The sequence below is a fragment of the Rhinoderma darwinii genome, chromosome 2, assembly GCF_050947455.1.
Source record: "Rhinoderma darwinii isolate aRhiDar2 chromosome 2, aRhiDar2.hap1, whole genome shotgun sequence".
NCBI lineage: Eukaryota > Metazoa > Chordata > Amphibia > Anura > Rhinodermatidae > Rhinoderma > Rhinoderma darwinii.
The window spans coordinates 221,101,191-221,123,231 of NC_134688.1; the positions used below are offsets into that span (position 1 = coordinate 221,101,191).

Below are 22,041 nucleotides of genomic sequence, written 5' to 3' on the forward strand. Positions count from 1 at the left end.
TAAAAAGGTTGCTACAAAGTGTACAGAAAGAATGGGGCTATGACCTATCTCACTTCATGCTATGTGGAAATATGACAGCTAGAGGGCGCAAGACACTAAAGTGTCCGTGAATAGTACAGTATGCAAGGAACGTGGCAAATACAATACTGCGCTCTGAAATATACCTTCACGGATTTTTTGTATTCATATTTTGGATAATGTCGTTAGATACGCGACGTTCTAGCGATGCATGATTGCCCCTAAACCAGCGCCAGCTACAGTTTAGTCATAACTTTCCCCAGTGCGCAGACTCAGAAGAAGGCGCGCTTTGCTGACGTAATGTTGACAGCGCGCTGCGTTCGTGTGGCGCCGGCGGGAAATAAACATGGAAGTAGAAATGGAGGACGTGCAACCCGGGGTGCAGGGAAGCAAAGAGCAGACTGTATCAGGGAGTAAGGGTCCGGCTGTAACGTACGAGCTGCCCTGGTGAGTTCGATGAGAACGGGACTGGCAGCATGAGGGCTTCATAGAGTGTTTATAGTCCAGTCAGGATCGCTGCATCTCCTTCACATTGAGAAGCAGTTGTCGCTTTTTTTGTTGGTTGAGATAAAATGAATACAAACGTTTAAGACTCCGCTATTCATTTGAAGTTCCTCATCTGTTGCAGTAAACAGGAATAGTTTCTGATGTCAGCAGGGAGATGGCATGGAGGGTTGTTGCTGGAATACATGATGACGTCACTCTCCACTGCAGACAAGGGGCACATCAGGCCACTACAGATTGAGCTACTAGGGGCCATGATACAATTCTGACACAGCTATAGAAAACTTAGCTTGGGTGTCAGTGTCACCTGTGAGTCACAATGTCACCTGTGAGTCACAGTGAAATTGCCATGACCATACTGTAAGTTTAGTGTGTCTCTATGAGGAAAAAAGTTGTAGTTGATCTTCGCAAAACCCTCAACCTAAAATTCCTGTTCACTATAGAGGAGGTTGCCTGGATCGCTGCTTTGCTCACTGTAAATGGGCTCATACTCTATAATATGTTTAACGGTGTGTTGCTGTGGGACACGGGGCGATAAGAGGGTCCCACACTTAGGCAGCAGTTGGTGTCTCAATCCCGCCTCACTGTACACAAAGTGGGGGAGAGTTGGTGATGAGGACTGTCCTATACATGTCTAGGACCTGTGTGTGGTAGAATAGGCACGTCCATGCATAGGAGAAGATGTACATCTACACCGCTCTGCTACTATCAATATGATGAGACAAGAGCCATATATTAAAAATAATTGCATCAAAATCATATACTGATAAGTGCTTCCTTTACCTAGGGTTGAGAAATACAGGCCAATAAAACTGAATGAAATTGTTGGCAATGAAGAAACGGTTAGCAGACTTGAGGTAAATGATTTCTCTTCGCATCTGAACACTGAAGGCTCCCAGGGAATATTACGATTGAATAGTGCCATTGTGCTTTAAAAATAATTAAAATATTACATTATTAACAATGATTATTTGGTGCACAAAACACTGAGTTATGTACATCCATACAAAACCGGTGTAGGAAATAAAAATACGGATACAATTAGTCATAAACCACATTACACCGCTAATGCAAATGGAGGTCGCAAGATATTGATCAAATAGTAAGTAAACGTAGCGAATGATCAGGGACCATTTTCTAGTCAAAGCAAATTTGAAAATCCCTTTGATGTTTTAGATCCTCGCGTTTGTGCAATATGTCCAGCGTTTACATGGGGGGAACCTCCCCGAACTAAATTTTGATTCAATTATTCCATATAGTTACTTACAGTTGCAAGAAAAAGTAAGTGAACCCTTTTGGATTTGCCTGTATTTCTGCATTGGTTACCAATACAATGTGGTCTGGTTGTTATCTTATTCGCAATTATCGACCAACACAATGTAACTAAGCTAATAACATACAGTCAGTTGTACTGTTCATGTCTTTTATTGAGTAAACATCCACAGTGTGTGGAGATCTTTGAGCAATTAGTGTTAAAGGGGTCCCCCCCCCCTCCCGCTCCATTCATTTTTCATGGGGCTGCTGGACGCGATCTACAGAAGTCCCATAGAAAGTAAATGGAGCGGTGGCCGAGCATGCGCAGTACCACCCAATTCATATGGGGCGCAAAAGGTGAGACCAAGAAAGCGCTGGGGGGGGGGGTCAAAGCTTAGACCCCCAACCGATCAGAATTTTATCACCTATTGTGCGGATAGGTGATTAAGTGTCGATTTATGGGAAAACCCATTTACTGATTTCACCAAGAGCTAGTTGGCAAAAGGTGTTTTTAATTTGGGTGATGAGATTGGAAGTGTGGGTTACACAGGTGAAATGCCCATTAAATAAAGGCACACACTGCCTGGTTACTGACAAATCTGTTCTCCGTAAGAAAGATTGGTTAGTGTGAACCATGGCTTGATATAAACAACTTTCAGAACATGTGTTAGAGGTGCATGAAGCTGGAAAGGCTACAAAAGCATTGCTATAGACCTAGGTGTACATCAATCCACGGTTAGATGAATTCTCTATAAAGGGAGCATTCCTGACAGTTGCTACTCCCTAGGAGGGGGTGTCCTGTTAAGATCACTCCAAAAGCACAGCATGCGATATTGAAAGAGGTGAGAGAGAACCCAAGGGTAATAGCAAAAGACCTACTGAAGACTCTACAAACTGCAAGTTCATGGAAGGACACCACGAAAGAAGCCGCTGATGTCCAAATCAACATTGTGGCCTGTCTCAAGTTTGCCTGAGACTACCTGGATGTTCCACAATGCTGCTGGGAAAATATTCCACAGACAACTGAGACAAAAGTGGAACTTTTCAGCACACCGCTATGTTTTGAGGAAAATGAACGCTGCACAACACCAAAACCTTAGCCCAAAGGGTTTATAGAACGCTCGTTGCCGATAATTGCCCTATGTAAATGGGAACGATCAGCAGATGAACAAGCAAATGCTTAATCTGCTGGCCGTATCGTTTTAAAAAAGTTAAATATTATCGTGCAAAAGTAATATTATTATATGTGTAAACGGAGAAGTGCTGCCGACATAATAATGTATGGGAACGAGCGACTGCTTGTCCCCATCCATAGCTCCGTGGGACAGGAGCAAACGAGAGCCCATCAACGATGTCTCATTGATCGGCACTCGCTGCACTGGCCGGTGTAAAGGGGCCTTCACTGTAAAGCATGGTGGAGGAAGCGTCATGGTTTGGGACTGCTTTTCTGCCTCTGGGCCTGGTCGCCTTGCGATCATTGCGCTAACAATGAATTCAAAGGTGTATCAAAACATTTTACAGGAGAATGTTTGGGAGCAGTCCATGAACTCAAGCTGAAGAGATGTTGGGTGATGTAACAAGACAATGACCCAAAGCACACAAGTAAATCAACTAAAGAATGGTGGAAAAAGATTTGTATTTTGGGATGCCAAGGGTTTTTCCAGCAAGGCATCCCAGATGTATTGATGAACTGAAACACATTTGCAGGAAAGAATAGTGCAGAATTCCTCCTCGACTTTGTGCAAATCTTTTTTGCAGCTACAAGAAACCGTTTGGGGGAGGTCATTGCCGCTAAAGGAGAACTACACGTTATACAATTCAAGGGTTCACTTACGTTTTCACCCAACACTGATGTTTACTCAATGTGCCTAATAAGACATGAACAATTAAATGGTTTGTGTTTTTAGTGAAAGCCCTTTTACAAAGGCCAATTATCGGGCAAACGAGCGTTCATATAAACCGTGTAAACAGGCCAACGATCAGCCGATAAACCGGCAGCACATCTCCCTGTGTAAACCTAAAAATCTATGGGGACGAGCGATCATAGTAACGATCGCTCATCCCCCAAACCATAGCTCCTTGTGGAAGGAACAAACGAGCGCCGATCAACGAGCTGTCTGGTTAATCGGTGCTTGTTTACACTGCCCATGTCGGCCCGTGTTAGAGAACCCTTATATAGTATTTGTCTAAAATCACGACACCGATCAGAAACAGACCATGTTTACTAGTAAACAATGCCGAAATCCATCTAATTCCAAGGGTTTGCTTGCTTTTTGTTTGCAACTGTACATTTCCCATATATAAAAACAAATATCACGCAGCTTTTCGTGGCGATCCGGGGGGACGGGACGCCCACTTAAGTTTGAATTTTTCTGCGGTGCCATCCTGAAAAGGTAGTAGTGTTTTAAAAAACATAAAATTGAAAAGACCTCTTTTTCCGGATCTGTTACAATAACCTAATTGTTTGTCTATGACCTACTGTTAGTGAACTCTTACAGAACCACTCTAATAAGACATCTCATTTACTAGGTGTTTGCAAGAGAGGGAAATGTTCCAAATATCATCATTGCTGTAAGTATCCATATTTGCATTCCCTCTTTTGAAGCAATCTAATGTCTAGTTGTGTATAGTAATCCACTTTTGTTCCTGCACAGGGTCCGCCGGGAACTGGTAAAACAACAAGTATTTTATGTTTAGCTCGTGCACTCTTGGGTCCAGCACTCAAAGATGCTGTTCTGGAGCTCAATGCCTCAAATGATCGGTAAGTTAAATATCTGCTCACTCTCTCCATACAAGATCACCAATTACAGATGGAAAAAAACGAGAATAGCTGAAATATACTGTGAAAAAAGAATCTAAGATCACTTTCACTGTGTGTTTTTTAATGCAGCATCTGTTTAGTCGCATTGAAGCTGAATTAAAGGGGTTGTCCAGGATTATAGATACATGGCTGCTTTCTTCAAGAAATAGCGCCCCTGCCATTCCTTGGGTTATCTAATATTGTAGCTTAGCTTCATTGAAGTGAGCCGCAATACCACACACAACCTGTGGATGGATGTGGCACTGTTTTTCGCATCCTGGAAAACCCCTTTAACCTTTTCCTGTCACTAATCTGTAGGTTTACGTCGGGAAAGGATGTTTTAAATATGGCGCACGCTCAGAAGCAGAGCGGGCGCCATAGCCGCCGGGTCCCTGCTGTGTAAACATTTCTGATCGCAAGCATTTAACCCCTCAGATGCTGGTGTCAGACGTGACCACCGGCATCTGAGGGTTTTTTTTACATTCACTTCGTGGCCGGTCACCGGCTCCCGCACGGTGAGATTGTGGGTAGCCGGTATATTCCTATAGCAGCTGGGAGCCTTGTGAATTCTCCCAGGCCTGCTTTAGGAAGATTGCTATTGAGACTTGCTTGTGGCAGGTATCAATAGCAATGCACTGATTTTGCCATAGACTGCAATATTGTAATATTACAGTCTATGGCATAAGGAATCTAAATAAAAGTAAAAAAAAAAGTTACGTTTTTAAAAAATTCAAATCACCCCCCCACTTTCCCTTGATCACATATAAAAATAAACAATAATAAACATGAACACATTAGGTATCCCCCACGTCCGAAAGTGCGCAAACGATAAAAATATTTACCAAATACAGTGAACATCTGGAACAGCGGGAAAAAAAGGTAAAAATGGCCGAATCACTGTTTTTTGGCCACTTCAATCCCCTCCAAAAAATTTAATTAAAAAGTGATCTAAATACCCGACATTCCCCAAAATTGTATTAATAAAAACTACATCTTTCCACGTACAAAAAGACGCCTTAGGCCCTGTTCACATCCGCGTTGCCCTTCCGTGGAGGGGTTTCGTCTGAGGTTTCCTTTGGGTTAACCCCTCAACGGAAAGGCAAACGGAAACCTTAACTTCCGTTTTCATCACCAGTGATCTCAATGGTGACGGAAACTTTGCTAATGGTTTCCGTTTGTCACTGTTGTGAAAAGGTTCCGTTGTCTTGACTGAATCATTAGTGCAGTCGACTGCGCTCTGTACACAGAAATATATAAAAAAGTTGCAGAGGTCGCAATATGGCGATGCAAAAAGTTTTTTTTCAGCTTCTTTCGAACCTTTACAATTTTTTTTTTATAGGTACTAAAACATAACAAAAACGATATCAATTTGGTATCACCGTGGTCGTACAGACCCGCAGAATGAAGATAACGTGTGCTTTTTCACCATACAGGGAACACTGTAAAATCTAAACCCATAAGAAAATTGAGGAGCTGATGATTTATTTTTCCCAATTCCATTCCGTTCTCAATTTTTTTCCAGCTTCCTAGTACATCACACATAATATTAAATCGTATCATTAGAAAGTACAACTTGTCCCGTAAAAGCCCTCATATGGCTGTGTCAAAGAAAAAGTAAGAGTTACGACCTTTTGAAGGCGGGGAGGAAAAAGCAAAAGCCTAAAAACTAAAATTAGTCTGGTCCTGAAAGGGTTAAAGGAGTCCTATTGTACATATTCCTTAATTTACAATTTCTAACAATTGATGATGATGCTAGGAAGACACTGTATGCTAATTGTGTTGCCTTACCTTTTTTTTTTTTTATCTTTATCAGAGGCATTGATGTGGTGAGAAACAAAATTAAAATGTTTGCACAGCAAAAGGTTACACTTCCAAAAGGTCGGCATAAAGTTATCATCTTGGATGAAGCGGACAGGTGCTTGATTTTCTCTATTTATAGTTTATAACGTTTTTTTCGGTTCCTTGTGATAATTGTTTTACTTAACTTGTTATAACTGGAATACTCCTTTTATCACCTCCACTGCACACCAACCCAAGCATTTAAACATAATGGCATAAATACAGGCACTGACATACAATATAAAATATAAATCAACCAAATATGATCATTGTCACGTACAGCTACTCTGTCCTCTTTGTGAAGTGGAATATTTTTATAGCACATTTGTGAATATTGTTCTGCCATGGGGCACACACGACGGCATTGTGTATGTGTGTGTGTATATATATATATATATATATATATATATTACTGTTCAAAAGTTTAGGGTCACTTAGAAATTTCCTTATTTTTGAAAGAAAAGCACAGTTTTTTTTCAATGAAGATAACATTAAATTAATCAGAAATACACTCTATACATTGTTAATGTGCTAAATGACTATTCTAGCTGCAAACGTCTGGTTTTTAATGCAATATCTACATAGGTGTATAGAGGCCCATTTCCAGCAACCATCACTCCAGTGTTCTAATGGTACATTGTATTTGCTACCTGTGTTAGAAGGCTAATGGATGATTAGAAAACACTTGAAAACCCTTGTGCAATTATGTTAGCACCGCTGTAAACAGTTTTGCTGTTTAGAGGAGCTATAAAACTGACCTTCCTTTGAGCTAGTTGAGAATCTGGAGCATTACATTTGTGAGTTCGATTAAACTCTCCAAATGGCTAGAAAAAGAGAGCTTTCATGTGAAACTCGACAGTCTATTCTTGCTCTTAGAAATGAAGGCTATTCCATGCGAGAAATTGCCAAGAAACTGAAGATTTCCTACAACGGTGTGTACTACTCCCTTCAGAGGACAGCACAAACAGGCTCTAACCAGAGTAGAAAGACAAGTGGGAGGCCCCGCTGCTCAACTGAGCAACAAGACAAGTACATTAGAGTCTCTAGTTTGAGAAATAGACGCCTCACAGGTCCTCAACTGGCAGCTTCATTAAATAGTACCCGCAAAACGCCAGTGTCATCGTCTACAGTGCAGAGGCGTCTCCGGGATGCTGGCCTTCAGGGCAGAGTGGCAAAGAAAAAGCCATAACTGAGACTGGCTAATAAAAGGAAAAGATTAATATGGGCAAAAGCACACAGACATTGGACAGATGAAGATTGGAAAAAAGTGTTATGGACAGACGAATCGAAGTTTGAGGTGTTTGGATCACACAGAAGAACATTTGTGAGACGCAGAACAACTGAAAAGATGCTGGAAGAGTGCCTGACGCCATCTGTCAAGCATGGTGGAGGTAATGTGATGGTCTGGGGTTGCTTTGGTGCTGGTAAAGTGGGAGATTTGTACAAGGTAAAAGGGATTTTGAATAAGGAAGGCTATCACTCCATTTTGTAACGCCATGCCATACCCTGTGGACAGCGCTTGATTGGAGCCAATTTCATCCTACAACAGGACAATGACCCAAAGCACATCTCCAAATTATGCCAGAACTATTTAGGGAAGAAGCAGGCAGCTGGTATTCTATCTGTAATGGAGTGGCCAGCGCAGTCACCAGATCTCAACCCCATAGAGCTGTTGTGGGAGCAGCTTGACTGTATGGTACGCAAGAAGTGCCCATCAAGCCAATCCAACTTGTGGGAGGGCCTTCTGGAAGCATGGGGTGAAATTTCTCCCGATTACCTCAGCAAATTAACAGCTAGAATGCCAAAGGTCTGCAATGCTGTAATTGCTGCAAATGGAGCGTTCTTTGACGAAAGCAAAGTTTGAAGGAGAAAATTATTATTTCAAATAAAAATCATTATTTCTAACCTTGTCAATGTCTTGACTATATTTTCTAGTCATTTTGCAACTCATTTGATACATATAAGTGTGAGTTTTCATGGAAAACACAAAAATGGTCTGGGTGACCCCAAACTTTTGAACGGTAGTGTGTGTGTGTGTGTGTGTGTGTGTGTGTGTGTGTGTGTGTGTGTGTGTGTGTGTGTGTGTGTGTGTGTGTATGTGTATATATATATATATATAATGTTATACATCACGCTCCTTGAATATTGTTGTTGCCATACTCCCTACCCATGAACTTTTTTTCTTGTTTGCTGAAATGTTTTATTTTTCTTGACATATAGCATGACAGATGGAGCGCAGCAAGCTTTGAGAAGAACCATGGAAATCTACTCCAAAACAACACGCTTTGCTCTGGCCTGCAATGCCTCTGATAAAATTATAGGTATTTTTAAAATTGCTTTACATGCTTTGAGTATCTAGTTTTGATATTGAGTTGTTGCGTGTATTTTCTTTATTTTCTAACCAGAGCCTATCCAGTCTCGCTGTGCTGTTCTCCGCTACACAAAATTAACGGACGCACAGGTTCTTGCTAGGTTGATGACCGTTGTGGAAAAAGAGAATGTTCAATGTACAGATGATGGCCTTGAGGCCGTTGTATTTACTGCACAAGGAGACATGAGACAGGTACCAATATGGCGTTTGTATGTCTGGGAGGATTCCTTCTGAATTTGCTCGTCGGCGTTCTGTACTAATCTTGAGTTAGGTTACAAAGCATGAAGTGCACATTTATACACGAGTTCCCTGTAGATCTATCCTCAGTCACCTGTGTAGCAGTTTTTAGATATGAAATTTTAACATACAATGTATTACTTAAGTTTTAGGGGGAAGTCGCGTGTGGCAGATTTCTTCTAAAAATGTCTGCGACTGTTGCATCAATTTGAATGGGGCTTTCAGAAATCTGTTCTTGCTGCAAAAAACACTCTATTCAGATGAGTGGAACTGGTTATTTTTAGTCGTAGAAAACCTGCCGCCTACATATATAGGACCAGTCAGCCAAAGGTTCCGTGAATTACCAAATATGTTGTGCTTTTTGCTTGCTTGGTTTCCTTAGGGCCTTTGTTGGATGCCGTAACTTTTTAAAGGGCGCCTGTTCTGCTTACAGATTTCTTTTAACAAGTGTTAAATCTGAAATGTCAAATTGGTTATTTTGCAGTTACTGTAGATATACTTTGGAGTATATATAATTTTCATATATTTATTTTTTTACTTTTCCATTATGGTTGACTTTGTTTATGTATATGTATTTAACATTTATCCCCCCCCCTCTTCTAGGCATTGAATAACGTGCAGTCCACACATACAGGATTTGGGGTTGTAAACAGTACAAATGTATTTAAGGCAAGTGCTTCCCAGTAAATAAGTAAAGTAAAATAATACCATCCTATATTTTGCTTTCCTTCCTTCTAAAATGTTAATGAATTTCATTAGGTGTTTTTATTTCTGGAAGAAAGCCTATACATCTAAGGCACATGGCTGTAGCCGTAATGCCAGTCCGTGGCTACGGCCTGCCACTCAGTCGTCTGCATTTGCAGGCCGTGCTCCCATTATTAAATATCGGAGCACGGTCCGTAAAATAAAAAATAATAGAACATGTCCTATTTTTCCACGGAAGCTTTCTATGGCCCGGACACCTTCCTTTAAACACATGGGAAGGTGTACGCCGGCCATAGAAATGAATTGGTCCGTAATTACAGATGAAATCTGCGGTCGTGTGCATGGGGCCTTAGTCTTCTACTTATGAGTTATTGGCAACTGCAAGAATTTTTAGAACACTATTGAGTTGCCCTTGTAATGGGGTTTGCTGAGCTAAGAAATCTCCTGAATCTTAGGGTTTTAGTTGTTTTGTTTTTTATAAGAAGTTGGACCCTAACCTAATTATTTATAATTATCCAGGTTTGTGATGAACCACATCCATTATTGGTGAAAGAAATGTTGCAGCACTGTGTGAATGCAAACATAGATGAAGCATACAAGGTTTGTTTTATATTTAATGGTATTTGTTACACCTCTTTATACCAAGTTAACCCAATTGTTTTGATGATTGAGCATGTAAACTACAATTAACCCCTTAACGACCGCCCACCGTCTTTTTTGACGGCGGTGCTAGTGCTTCATCTACAGCGACGTCTTTTGGCATTGCTGTAGAAGAGGCTGATGAGCGCTCCTCCTCTAAGCAGGAGCTGTAACTAACTGCTCCTGATCTTAGAGCCACCTGCTGAACGTAGCTGGGGTCGGAAAACAATCAGACCCCAGCTGTTTAACCCTTTGATCGCTGCGGTCCGTGACCACGGCAAGATCAAAGGGAACTCCCCACTTTTATTGCGACACTGGAAACCCGGTGACGTGATCAAAGACCAGGGAATCCCTCTGCAGTCAGCCCTGGGGACCTAGAAAGGACCCCAGAGCTGTCTGTTCAGTTTGCCTTATGTAAGGGCACACTATGTGCTGCCCTAAAAGAAGCCTGTGTCATAGTGACACAGTATAATGTATTAGCATACAGGAGTATGCTAATACATTATAAGTAAAAAATAAAGTTAGAAATAGTCATCCCTTAATGGGGTTAAAAAAAAACAAAAAAAACATTATTTTGCATAAAATGTTTTATTGCCCCTACACTAAATAAAAACAAAAAACCTACACATATTGGGTATCTAAACTACCGTAATAACCTGAAGAATTAATCTAACTGGATATTTAGCGTGAAACCTGAACGGGATAAAAAATAAACAAGAAAAACTATGCAGAGAATCGCTTTTTCCTATATTCACGCCATAAAAAAATAAATAATACAATTTCTCCTGCATAAAACAAGGCGGCAGAGAGGTAAAAACTTTAAAATGTAGCTGGTCATTAAGACCTTTTCAGGCCTGGTCATTAAGGGGTTAAAAAAAAGACCATGGCAGGAAGCAGAGAATAATAAATACTTCTATTTACTTAAAATGCAGCATTTTGTTTCACAACGTCTGTACATTTTTGAAATTTACACAACTGTTTAAGGCCTAGTTCACACTTGAGCTTTTTGTAGGCGGAAAAATTTGCCACCAAATTCCTTCCTTTTTCCGCTGCGAAAATCGATTTCTCTGCCTCCCATTGATGTCAATAAGAGGTCAGAAACGCCTGAATAAAGGGCATGATGCTTCTTTCCTGCAAGCGTTTTCTCTACTCACAGGAAAAAAACGTGTCTCTCCCATTGAAATCAATTTTAAGACTTGGCACGGTTTCCGTCAACGTGGGAACGTACCATAGATATGTAATTGGTTTGTGTCCTAACTACACAATGCTGTGTCCAGAAATGTACAGCTGTGGTAGTCCACTATATGGGTGATATTCTTAGGGAACCTTGTCAGATCCATCCAGCAGCTTATAGACAAAGGAACATACTGCACTTACTCCATCTGCCCTACCGACAATTGTGCCCCACGCTATACAGATGTAGTTCCCGGGGATCACTCTGGTCACCAATGATTTTTCCATTCCTTGCTTCCTCCTCGATGCCCCTGTTAAGAGAGAGAGAGCGATATAGATCTGTTCTTTATGCAGACTTCATGGATTTTTGATGTCTGAGCTGTTTTCGACCAGGGAGCAGTGGGAGAGAGACTGAGAGTTTGACCGATGAGTGTAAGCTCACCCTATATGTTCCCCAGCTGGTTACTTTAATTATACCTAACTAAATAATATTCTTTACAGGGTAGGCTAGAGTTCATAAATAAAGGACAGATTCTCCTGATGTGTGTGCCAAGTGTCTCACCCAATCTGGAACACCCGCTATGGTCCTTTCCTAGGATCTGGTGATAATTGGGTGTCCCAATAACAGAGGATCCTAAACTCTGTTTATTATTCACCTGATACTTTTCCACACCAAGTTGATAAGATTTCTGTCAATTAAGTACGATTTCAGGCACGTAAAAATGTTGTAAATTACTGGTGAACACCTAGGATATCGTCTTTACAGGATTGGATATATAACGTTAATTTATCCCTGTCCTTTAAAAATGTGTGTACATAGAAATGCAGAGGCTAAGTTGCAAGATCTGGGCCCGATGGACTTATTCCTGGCGCAGGAAGAATATACCCTGACTAATCGATCTTAAACATTTGGCTATTTCTCAACGTACGTCTTCATTACTGTTCGTTTCGCTGACCCTGACTTGCCGCTGTACACCTGTATGCATTGAAGCGTGCAGATTTCTTTTGCTAATCTTTCTATTTGGACTGTTGGAAAGTATAAGACTAAGCTGGTTTTGTTTCTGTGGAACTGCTACTGTAGTTTTGTTTTTTTTCAACACTGCTTAAGATTATTACTACACAAGTTGCAACCGGAGCCCATGTCATACCATAGATTAACAATAAAATACTGTGTATTTCTTCTTTTACAGATTTTAGCTCATCTATGGAAACTTGGTTACTCCCCAGAAGATATTATAGGCAATATCTTCAGGGTCTGTAAGACTTTCCAGATGGCAGAGTATCTCAAACTGGAGTTTATTAAGGTATTCCACAATCTGTTGGACTTCTATAAGAATATTGGTATTTAATAAAGGGGATGTATACATATCCAAGTCATGCTCTAGAATATTGCGTTTGTAATACACCAATGTGGTTCACCAATTTTGTATGGGAGATTATGGATCTGCTGTGAACATAGACTTAAATGTATGCAGCAGTTCCACAGACATAGGCCTTTAGCATTCTGCCTTTTTTTTTTTTTTAAAGAGGCTCTGTCACCAGATTCTCAAATCCCTATCTCCTATTGCATGTGATCGGCGCTGCAATGTAGAGAACAGTAACGTTTTTTTTTGGCCAAGTTATGAGCTATTTTATATATATATATATATATATATATATATATATATATATGCAAATGAGGTTTTAAATGGACAACTGGGCGTGTTTTTTTTCGTATGTCCAACTGGTCGTGTATTGTGTTTTTAACTGGGCGTGTTTACTTGTTTTACTAACTGGGCGTTGTGAATAGAAGTGTATGATGCTGACGAATCAGTGACCAGTTAGCATCATGCTAACACATTCATTTACACAGCAGCATCGCGTTCTTACTAGAACGATCACAAGTGTCCTGATAATGAATACACATGACCTCCAGCCTGGACGTCATGTGTATTCAGAATCCTGACACTTCTGAATCTTTTCTGTGAGATTTCCAGCAAGGGAAACGAAATCTCGTTTACCTCGTAATCTTGCGAGATTTCGTTTCCCTTGCTGGAATCTCACAGAAAAGATTCAGAAGTGTCAGGATTCTGAATACACATAACGTCCAGGCTGGAGGTCATCTGTATTCATTATAAGGACACTTGTGTATGTGGCTGCACATTGTTCTAGTAAGAACGTGATGCTGCTGTGTAAATGAATGGAGAGGAGTGCATGATGCTGATTGGTCACTGATTCGTCAGCATCATACACTTCTATTCACAACGCCCAGTTAGTAAAACAAGTAAACACGCCCAGTTAAAAACACAATACACGCCCAGTTGGACATACGAAAAAAAACACGCCCAGTTGTCCATTTCAAAGCTCATTTGCATAAATATAAAATAGCTCATAACTTGGCCAAAAATTAATGTTTATAAAAAAAACCAAAAAAAACGTTACTGTTATCTACATTGCAGCGCCGATCACATGCAATAGGAGATAGGGATTTGAGAATCTGGTGACAGAGCCTCTTTAAGCCCAAAGCAGAATTTCGATCCAGGAGAGGAGAAACTTTGAGTGTATGTGCAGACAGGGCGAATTGGCTGCAGATTTTATTGAGGAATATGACCGAAGCGGTAAAGTGGATACAATTTCAACAAATCTCATCCACATGCAGAAATGAAGTGCGGAAATTGACTAGCGGAAACGAAGTGCAAAAATGCTGCATTGTCTCTACACAGAACATCCGTTGGAAATTGTGCAGTATTTATACTTTGTGTACCCTAGGGCCCTCCTTTATGTGTTTCTTCTGTTCCTGGTTTTGGCTTAAAAAATACATGCAAAATCTGCATCAAATCACACCTTGAACAAGACCTAAAATAGACTTTTTATATTGAAGGTTCCGGTGATTTCAGTTCTAGCATCTGAATGAGGTTGTTTCTGCAGCAGGTCAGATGTATGGGACGGGTTTCTGCTGCAAACCTTATCTGCAATATGTAGATAGACATGTACAATCCATGTAACAGTGCCCGCTTATTCTGCAATGTTTAACATCGTATGTACTCATACAGTGAACGAGACCCTGTCCACCGTTCTGTTCACAATCGTGTTTTGCCATGAGCACATACAAAACCTTAGACCAACGTCATGGGAATCTTTTGCAGTTTACACCGTTCAGCCATAACATTAACCCCTTAAGGACCCAGCCTGTTTGGGCCTCAAGGACACATACAAATGTTAGAAATCTGACGTGTAAATTTATCGGAATAATGTAATTGTTTTGTGCATCCAAGTGACTCTTGACATTTTGTTTTTTTTGTCACATATTGTACTTTCTTTTGGTGGTAAAAATTTAGTAAATATGGTTTACATTAACTTTTTAAAAGTTAAAAAAAAATTGCCGAAACCGTTAAAGGGAGTCTGTCACCAGAACTTCTGTTTTGAACTAGCCGTATGCTAATATAGTTCATGCTAACCTGATTTTAAATGTTTTCCTTGTTCCCCAGGGTGCCTGCTTTGCATTAAAAACACTCTTATTACGTTTATGCAAGCATTTCAGTGCAACAAGGGCATCCTCAGCGCATGCGCAGTAGTGGCAATTACAATGGCGGACATATTGTTTATACTCTTACTTTTATACTAAGATGTAGGAACGCATGCGCATTCACTACACTGTGGTGCCAATCGTGAACTCGCCGAGTACGCTGCCTGACCCATGTCAAGGGGTTTTAAGAAAATATGTTCCAGAATTGTTGTTTTCTGAGTAATACAAGTATTTACTAAAAATAGTCGTGTCAGGAGAGGTGGCAAGTCCTCTAAAGCTTGTTATAGTGTTTGTGAAAATACTGACCTTTATCTTTGTTTCAGGAAATTGGTTATACGCACATGAAAGTTGCAGAGGGTGTGAATTCTCTGCTACAGATGGCTGGACTCCTTGCTCGGCTATGTCAGAAGACTGCGGTGCCTACAAGCTCATAGCGTTCTGTGTTTTTTCAGTACTGCTGTTCTATAGCTGCGGATTTGACACAAGTATTTTGAGTTGCGTTTTTTATATATATATATATATATATATATATATATACTTTATTGCTGTATAGTGTACTCCATAAATATTTTCAGGTTTCAAAATGTATAGTTTGATTTAATTTTAAATATTTTTTTTTTCAAGATGACCTGTTTGTTAAATGTGGAATGGTATTGTCCTTTAATAATGGACCAACATAGATATTAATGATTTATTCATCATTTTGCATTGGACTATGTTGAAAGTTAAAAAAAAATAAAAGTGCATCTCACAAACTTTCTCCATACTCTGCAGTTGTTTTTAGAGGAAACCACTCAAGATTTGATAGACATACACTATATGGACAAAAGTATTGGGACACCTACACATTACAACTGCAGGAGCTTTTATGACCTCTGAATCTAAATCCATAGGCATTAATATGGAATTAGTCCCTACTTTGCAGATTCTGCTCTTCTGGGAAAGCATTCTACAAGATTTTGGAGAGTGTCTGTGGGAATTTTGCCCATTCATCTAGAAGAACATTTGTGAGGTCAGACACTAATGTTGAACGAGAGGGCCTGGCTCACAATCTCTGTTCCAGTTCATCCCAAAAGTGTTCGATGGGGTTGTGGTCAAGGCTCTGTGGGGGCCAGTCAAGTACTTACACACCAAACTCACCCAACCATGACTTTATGGACACTAGTTCAGATTCATGATGGAACAGAAAAAGGCCTTTTCCCAAACTGTTCCCACAAAGTTGGAAGCATACAATTGTCCAAAATGTCTTGGTATGCTGAAGCATTAAGATTTCGCTTCACTGGAACTAAGGGGCCTAGGCCAACCCCTGAAAAACAACTCCATAGAATTATCCCTCCTCCACCAAACTTTACAATTAAACCATAGAGGAGAAAAAAACAACACAAACCTCACATAGTGCATCAAATGATATAGTAAAAAAGCCACAGATAGGTGATCAGTTCTGCTGACCTGGTTGGTTGTGCTAGGAGCACGACATCCTTGAAAGCGTATTTTAAAATATCGCTGCAGCCTGGGTTCCGATCCGGATCCAAAGGGTCCCAGTGGTAAATGGTAATTTGAGAAGTTTAAGGAAAAAACTGGTTTCCCTGGCGCTGCTAAATGTTAAAACCCTTCTTGAGTTTGAGAATTTAAAAAGAGCAAATGTAACATCAGATTTAGTTGTATTTACTACGCGTTTCAAGGAAAGACCGGCCTTCATCAGGTAAAATAGAAATGCTATATATTCCCCTTGCAAAGGTGAAATATATAGCCAAGACAAAGTGGTAAAAAAAAATGGGTGAAAAAGTGCCAGGTATATAGTCACGCAGAGGTGTTTGGCAGGTTAACCCCTTCAGGACGCAACCTGTTTTGGCCTTGTGGAGAAACAGATTTTTTTCTCAAATCTTTAATCCCTTTATGTGGTTAAAACTTGGGAATGCTTTTACCTATCCAAGCGATTGAGTTTTCTCGTGACATATTGTTCTTTATGATAGTGGAAAAATGTGGTCAATAAATTCAATTTATTTGTGAAAAACACCAATTTAGAGAAAATTTGCAAAAATGAATTTAAATGTAAATGGATCTGCTTGTAAAACAGATAGTAATACCACACAAAATCCCACTAGTTCACATTTCCCATATGTCCTACTTTGTGTGCATCGTTTTTTGAACATCCTTTTATTTTTCTAGGACGTTACAAGGCTAAACTTTAGCAGCAATTTCTCACATTTTCAAGAAAATGTCAAAAGGTTATTTTTACAGGTACCAGTTTAGTTCTAAAGTGGTTTTGAGGGCCTTCTATATTAGAAATCACCCCATTTTAACAACTGCTGCCCTCAAAGTATTCAAAACAGCATTCAGAAAGTTTCTTAACCCTTTAGGCGTTTCACAGGAAATAAAGCAAAGTAGAGGTGAAATTTACAAATTTCATATTTTTATTTTTTTTGCCGAAATTCATTTGTAATACATGTTTTTTTTTTTTTTTTGTAACAGAAGATTTTACCAGAGAAACGCAACTCCATATTTATTGTCCAGATTCTGCCGTTTTTAGAAATATCCCACATGTGGTCCTAATTTACCGAAACACCGGCGTCCGAAGCAAAAAAAAAAGCACCTACAGGATTTTGGGGTCTGCTTTTTTCTTTCTTTTTTTTATATTAAATTTTAGGCACCATGTCAGGTTTGAAGAGTTCTTCTGGTGCCAAAACAGTGAAAACTCCCCAAAAGTGAGCCCATTTGGGAAACTATACCCCTCAAGGAATTTTTCTAGCAGTAGAGTGAGCATTTTGACCCCACAGGTTTTTTGCAGAATTTAGTGGAATTAGGCCGTGAAAATGAAAATCTACTTTTTTTTTTCTCAAACTCAAATGGCTAGCACTTTCGTCGTCCCCATCCCAGATCGAAAATAGTCAATATATCTGCTATATAGACGGATGTGGGGCAATAACAAGTGCTAGCCATTTCTGTCACTCCCTTTTAATATCAACAATTGGGGGATTAATTTTACTTACACTATCGATTACCTTGATTTATCAATTTCAATAACAGAGGAAAAAAATCACCACCCGTACGCACTTCAAAACTGTAGATACTAAGAGCTACCTCAATTATACTAGCGGTTACTACTCCAAGTGGATAAGCAATATCTCCTTTGGCCAGTATAAAAGGATATGGAAGAATTGCACACTAGACACAGACTTCCAAAAACAGAGTCGGGTGTTGTATAAATGTTTCAGAGAGAAGGGATATCCCAAATATGTACTAGCCCAAGCCTACAAAAGAATGCGCAAATTAACCCACAAAGAATGCATTCTTCCGAAACAAGAAAAACAAAACACATTTCAAAATCCACATAATACAAGGAGGGCCCCGGCTCTTAAACCAGAGCTCAATTTTAATTTTATCACCACATACAATATAGCTCACAAAAACAATCAAGGACCGCCTGGCCAAACATTGGCACATCCTACAGCACGACCCCTTTCTTAAAACTTTCCCCCCGTAACCCCTCCTGACATTTAGGAGAGCTCTCACTATTAAAAATATTTTAGTCCCCAGTAGGGTAAATTTTCCACAAATTGGGACCAAACGTGCTTACTTTTAGCCCCAAATTAAGATCAAAGTGGGGTGTTTTAAATGTGGCACACCTAGGTGCCTATGCTGTCACACTATCACCCACAATACTACCACCTTTTGTTCAAATCATAATGGAATACATTTAACATAAAGAAAACACACAACTGTCAATCACCGTTCATAATCTATTTAATAAATTGTCTGCGGAGCTCAATATGTAGGGAGAACTATTCAACCCCTTTACTGCAGACTCAATAAACATAGGTCTAACTAACAAACTATTCCTCATGCACAGTGTCTCAAAATATTGCAGATTTAAGCATAAAGGGGATTTTGGGTGTTTAAAAATAACCCCAATTGACCAAATAGATGCACACCTTCCCAATAGGTTCAACTCTTTATGCAAAAGAGAGGTCTATTGGATCTACAAATTAGATACCTTGGTGCCCCATGTTTAGACGAATTGACTGAAACTATCATCTAGCGTATCCAGCCGTTTCCCTGTGAACAGGTCCCTTACCCTCCTTTCTTATGTCTACCTCACATTGATGTATATCCAGCACATACAACAGTCCCCTTACTGATCTGGACCCTGTGACCCCAATAGGTGCACAACTTACCAATCTAAGGATTATCATTGAATTCCCCCGCAGAACGGCTACCGACCCAGAATAAATAGCAATCAGCACCACATAAACTTCCGCTCCGTCTCTTCGTTTTTCCCTATTGACTCCACTGAGCTTCCACAGTCCCAGCTAGCGTCAGGTTACCTTAGTTACAAAATGGGACTACATTTCATTACAGTAACTCTTTATAGAGCACTCACCAACCCTCCATAACTCCACCATAGCCTCCAACTCCCAGGCTACACACCACTACCATTTCCAGTGGCACGATCATGCAGACTGCAGCAGGCCAGTTTCTTCATTTTATACACAGGTTTGATTTCTTTTAAAATATGCTACGATACGGCAGTTATCAACTCTGCCTATATACTTTATTAACACGTACATGCCACTGTGATTGGTGAAATACGTGAAATCCTCTACCTTTCTTATCTATTCTGCAGTATTTTGATGTTTGTTTTTACTTTGACAGTCTGTCTTATCTAATGACCTTTTCAAACCAAGTAACCTTTAGGCTGGATTCACACGAGCATGTTCGGTCCGTAATGGACGGAATGTATTTCGGCCGCAAGTCCCGGACCGAACAGACTGCAGGGAGCCGGGCTCCTAGCATCATAGTTATGTACGACCCTAGGAGTCCCTGCCTCGCTGCGGGGCAACTGTCCTGTACTGTAATCATGTTTTCAGTACGTGACAGTAGTTCCACGGAGAGGCAGGGACTCCTAGTGTCGTACATAACTATGATGCTAGTAGCCCGGCTCCCTGCAGTGTGTTCGGTCTGGGATTTGCGGCCGAAATACGTTCCGTCCTTTACGGACCGAACATGCTCGTGTGAATCCAGCCTTAAAGGGAATGTGTTGCCAGAAAAACATGTTTTTTTTTTAAAAATTAAACATTTAGTGTGTGGGTGATTAAACATTGTTCAAATTTTTTTTATTTTTTTTACGAGTCAGGAAATATTATAAATTAATTCTAATTTATAATACTACCCATTTTTGGTCACTAGATGGGGCTATTCCCAAAATTGCAGCATTGCAACATTGGGTTAAAAGCCCTCGCTCTAGTGAGCTCTCAGCATCCCCCCCTCCTTTATCCTGGCTAGTGCCGGGATAAACGAGGGGTTTGAACGGTGTAACCTCCTACACTGTGTGTCGCCATTTTTTGAGCTAACACACAGTGTAGTAGGTTTACATACAGTAGTAAACACACACAAACACGAACATACATTGAAATCTCTTACCTGCTCCTGCCGCCGCGGCTCCCTCCGGCCCGTCCGCTCCGTTTGCTGCCGCTGGTCCAAGTGCACAAATCCGGAAGCCGCGACCGGAAGTAGTAATATTACTGTCCGGACGCGACTTCCGGTCCACAGGAAAATGGCGCCGGACGGCGCCAATTTCGAATTGGAGTGTGTGGGAGCGGCGCATGCGCAGTTCCCACACAGACGCCGTACACGGAAGTCAATGGGACGGGAGCCGTTCGCAGTCCCTATGGGACTGTGGCTGCCGTATTCCATGTCTGTATGTGTCGTTAATCGACACAGACAGAAATGGAAAAAAAATGGCAGCCCCCATAGGGAAGAAAAAGTGTAAAAATAAGAAAAAGTAAAACACAAACACACAAATGAATATAAACGTTTTTAATAAAGCACTAACATCTTTAACATATAAAAAAATAATTTGTGATGACACTGTTCCTTTAAAGAGGCTCTGTCACCACATTATAAGTGCCCTATCTCCTATATAAGAAGATCGGCGCTGTAATGTAGGTGACAGCAGTGCTTTTTATTTAGAAAAACAATCTATTTTTACCACTTTATGAGCGATTTTTAGCTTTATGCTAATTAGTTTCTTAATGCCCAAGTGGGTGTGTTATTACTTTAGACCAAGTGGGCATTGTACAGAGGAGTGTATGACACTGACCAATCAGCGTCATGCACTTCTCTCCATTTACTCTGCAGATAGCGATATAGTTATGTACAGCCTCATACACACACACACTAACATTACTGCGGTGTCCTGACAATGAATACACATGACCATCCAGCCTGGACGTCATGTGTATTCACAATCCCGGCACTTCTGAATCTTTTCTGTGAGATTACAGCAAGGCAAATGTAATCTCATTTGAAATGACAGGTTACATCGTAATCTCGCGAGATTATGCTTGCCTTGCTGTAAATCTCACCGAGACGCTACAGAAGTGACAGGATTCTGAATACACATCACGTCCTGGCTGGAGGGAATGTAAATTCTTTGTCAGAACACTGCAGTAACGTTATAGTGTGTTTGTTTCTGTGGCTGCACATAGCGATATAGCTATATCGCTAGTGCAGTGTAAATGAACGGAGAGACGTGTATGACGCTGATTGGTCAGCTTCATACACTCCTCTGTACAACGCCCACTTGGTCTAAAGTATAAACACGCCCACTTGGGCATTAAGAAACTCATTAGCATAAAGCTAAAAATCGCTCATAAAGTGGTAAAAATTTATCATTTTTCTAAATAAAAGCACTGCTGTCACCTACATTACATCGCCCATCTCCTTATGTAGGAGATTGTCACTACATTATAAGTGCCCTGAGTTTCTTTAACCTGTCCAACACATTTGCATGACTCATCCAAACACCTCTGCATGACTCATCCATGTGACCTGGCACCTTTTCACACTTTTTTTACCACTTTGTGTTGGCTATATATTTCACCTTTGCAAGGGGAATATATAGCATTTGTATTTTACCTGATGAAGAGGCCGGTCTAGTAAATAAAACAATATTTGATGTTACATTTGCTTGTTTTAAATCCTCGCTACTCAACA

The 22,041-nt window shown here is 40.3% G+C and overlaps 1 protein-coding gene across 1 annotated transcript; it reads left to right on the forward strand.

The window, feature by feature from the left end:
- The first annotated feature begins 261 nt into the window (after positions 1-261).
- On the forward strand, positions 262-15,791 carry RFC2 (replication factor C subunit 2). The gene is made up of 11 exons (XM_075852886.1): positions 262-465; positions 1,310-1,379; positions 4,306-4,347; positions 4,431-4,537; positions 6,390-6,491; positions 8,636-8,736; positions 8,821-8,978; positions 9,627-9,692; positions 10,248-10,328; positions 12,731-12,844; positions 15,369-15,791. The coding sequence occupies exons 1-11, from the start codon at positions 365-367 to the stop codon at positions 15,477-15,479; spliced, it is 1,053 nt and encodes a 350-aa protein (XP_075709001.1). The 5' UTR covers positions 262-364; the 3' UTR covers positions 15,480-15,791.
- Positions 15,792-22,041: the final 6,250 nt, after the last annotated feature.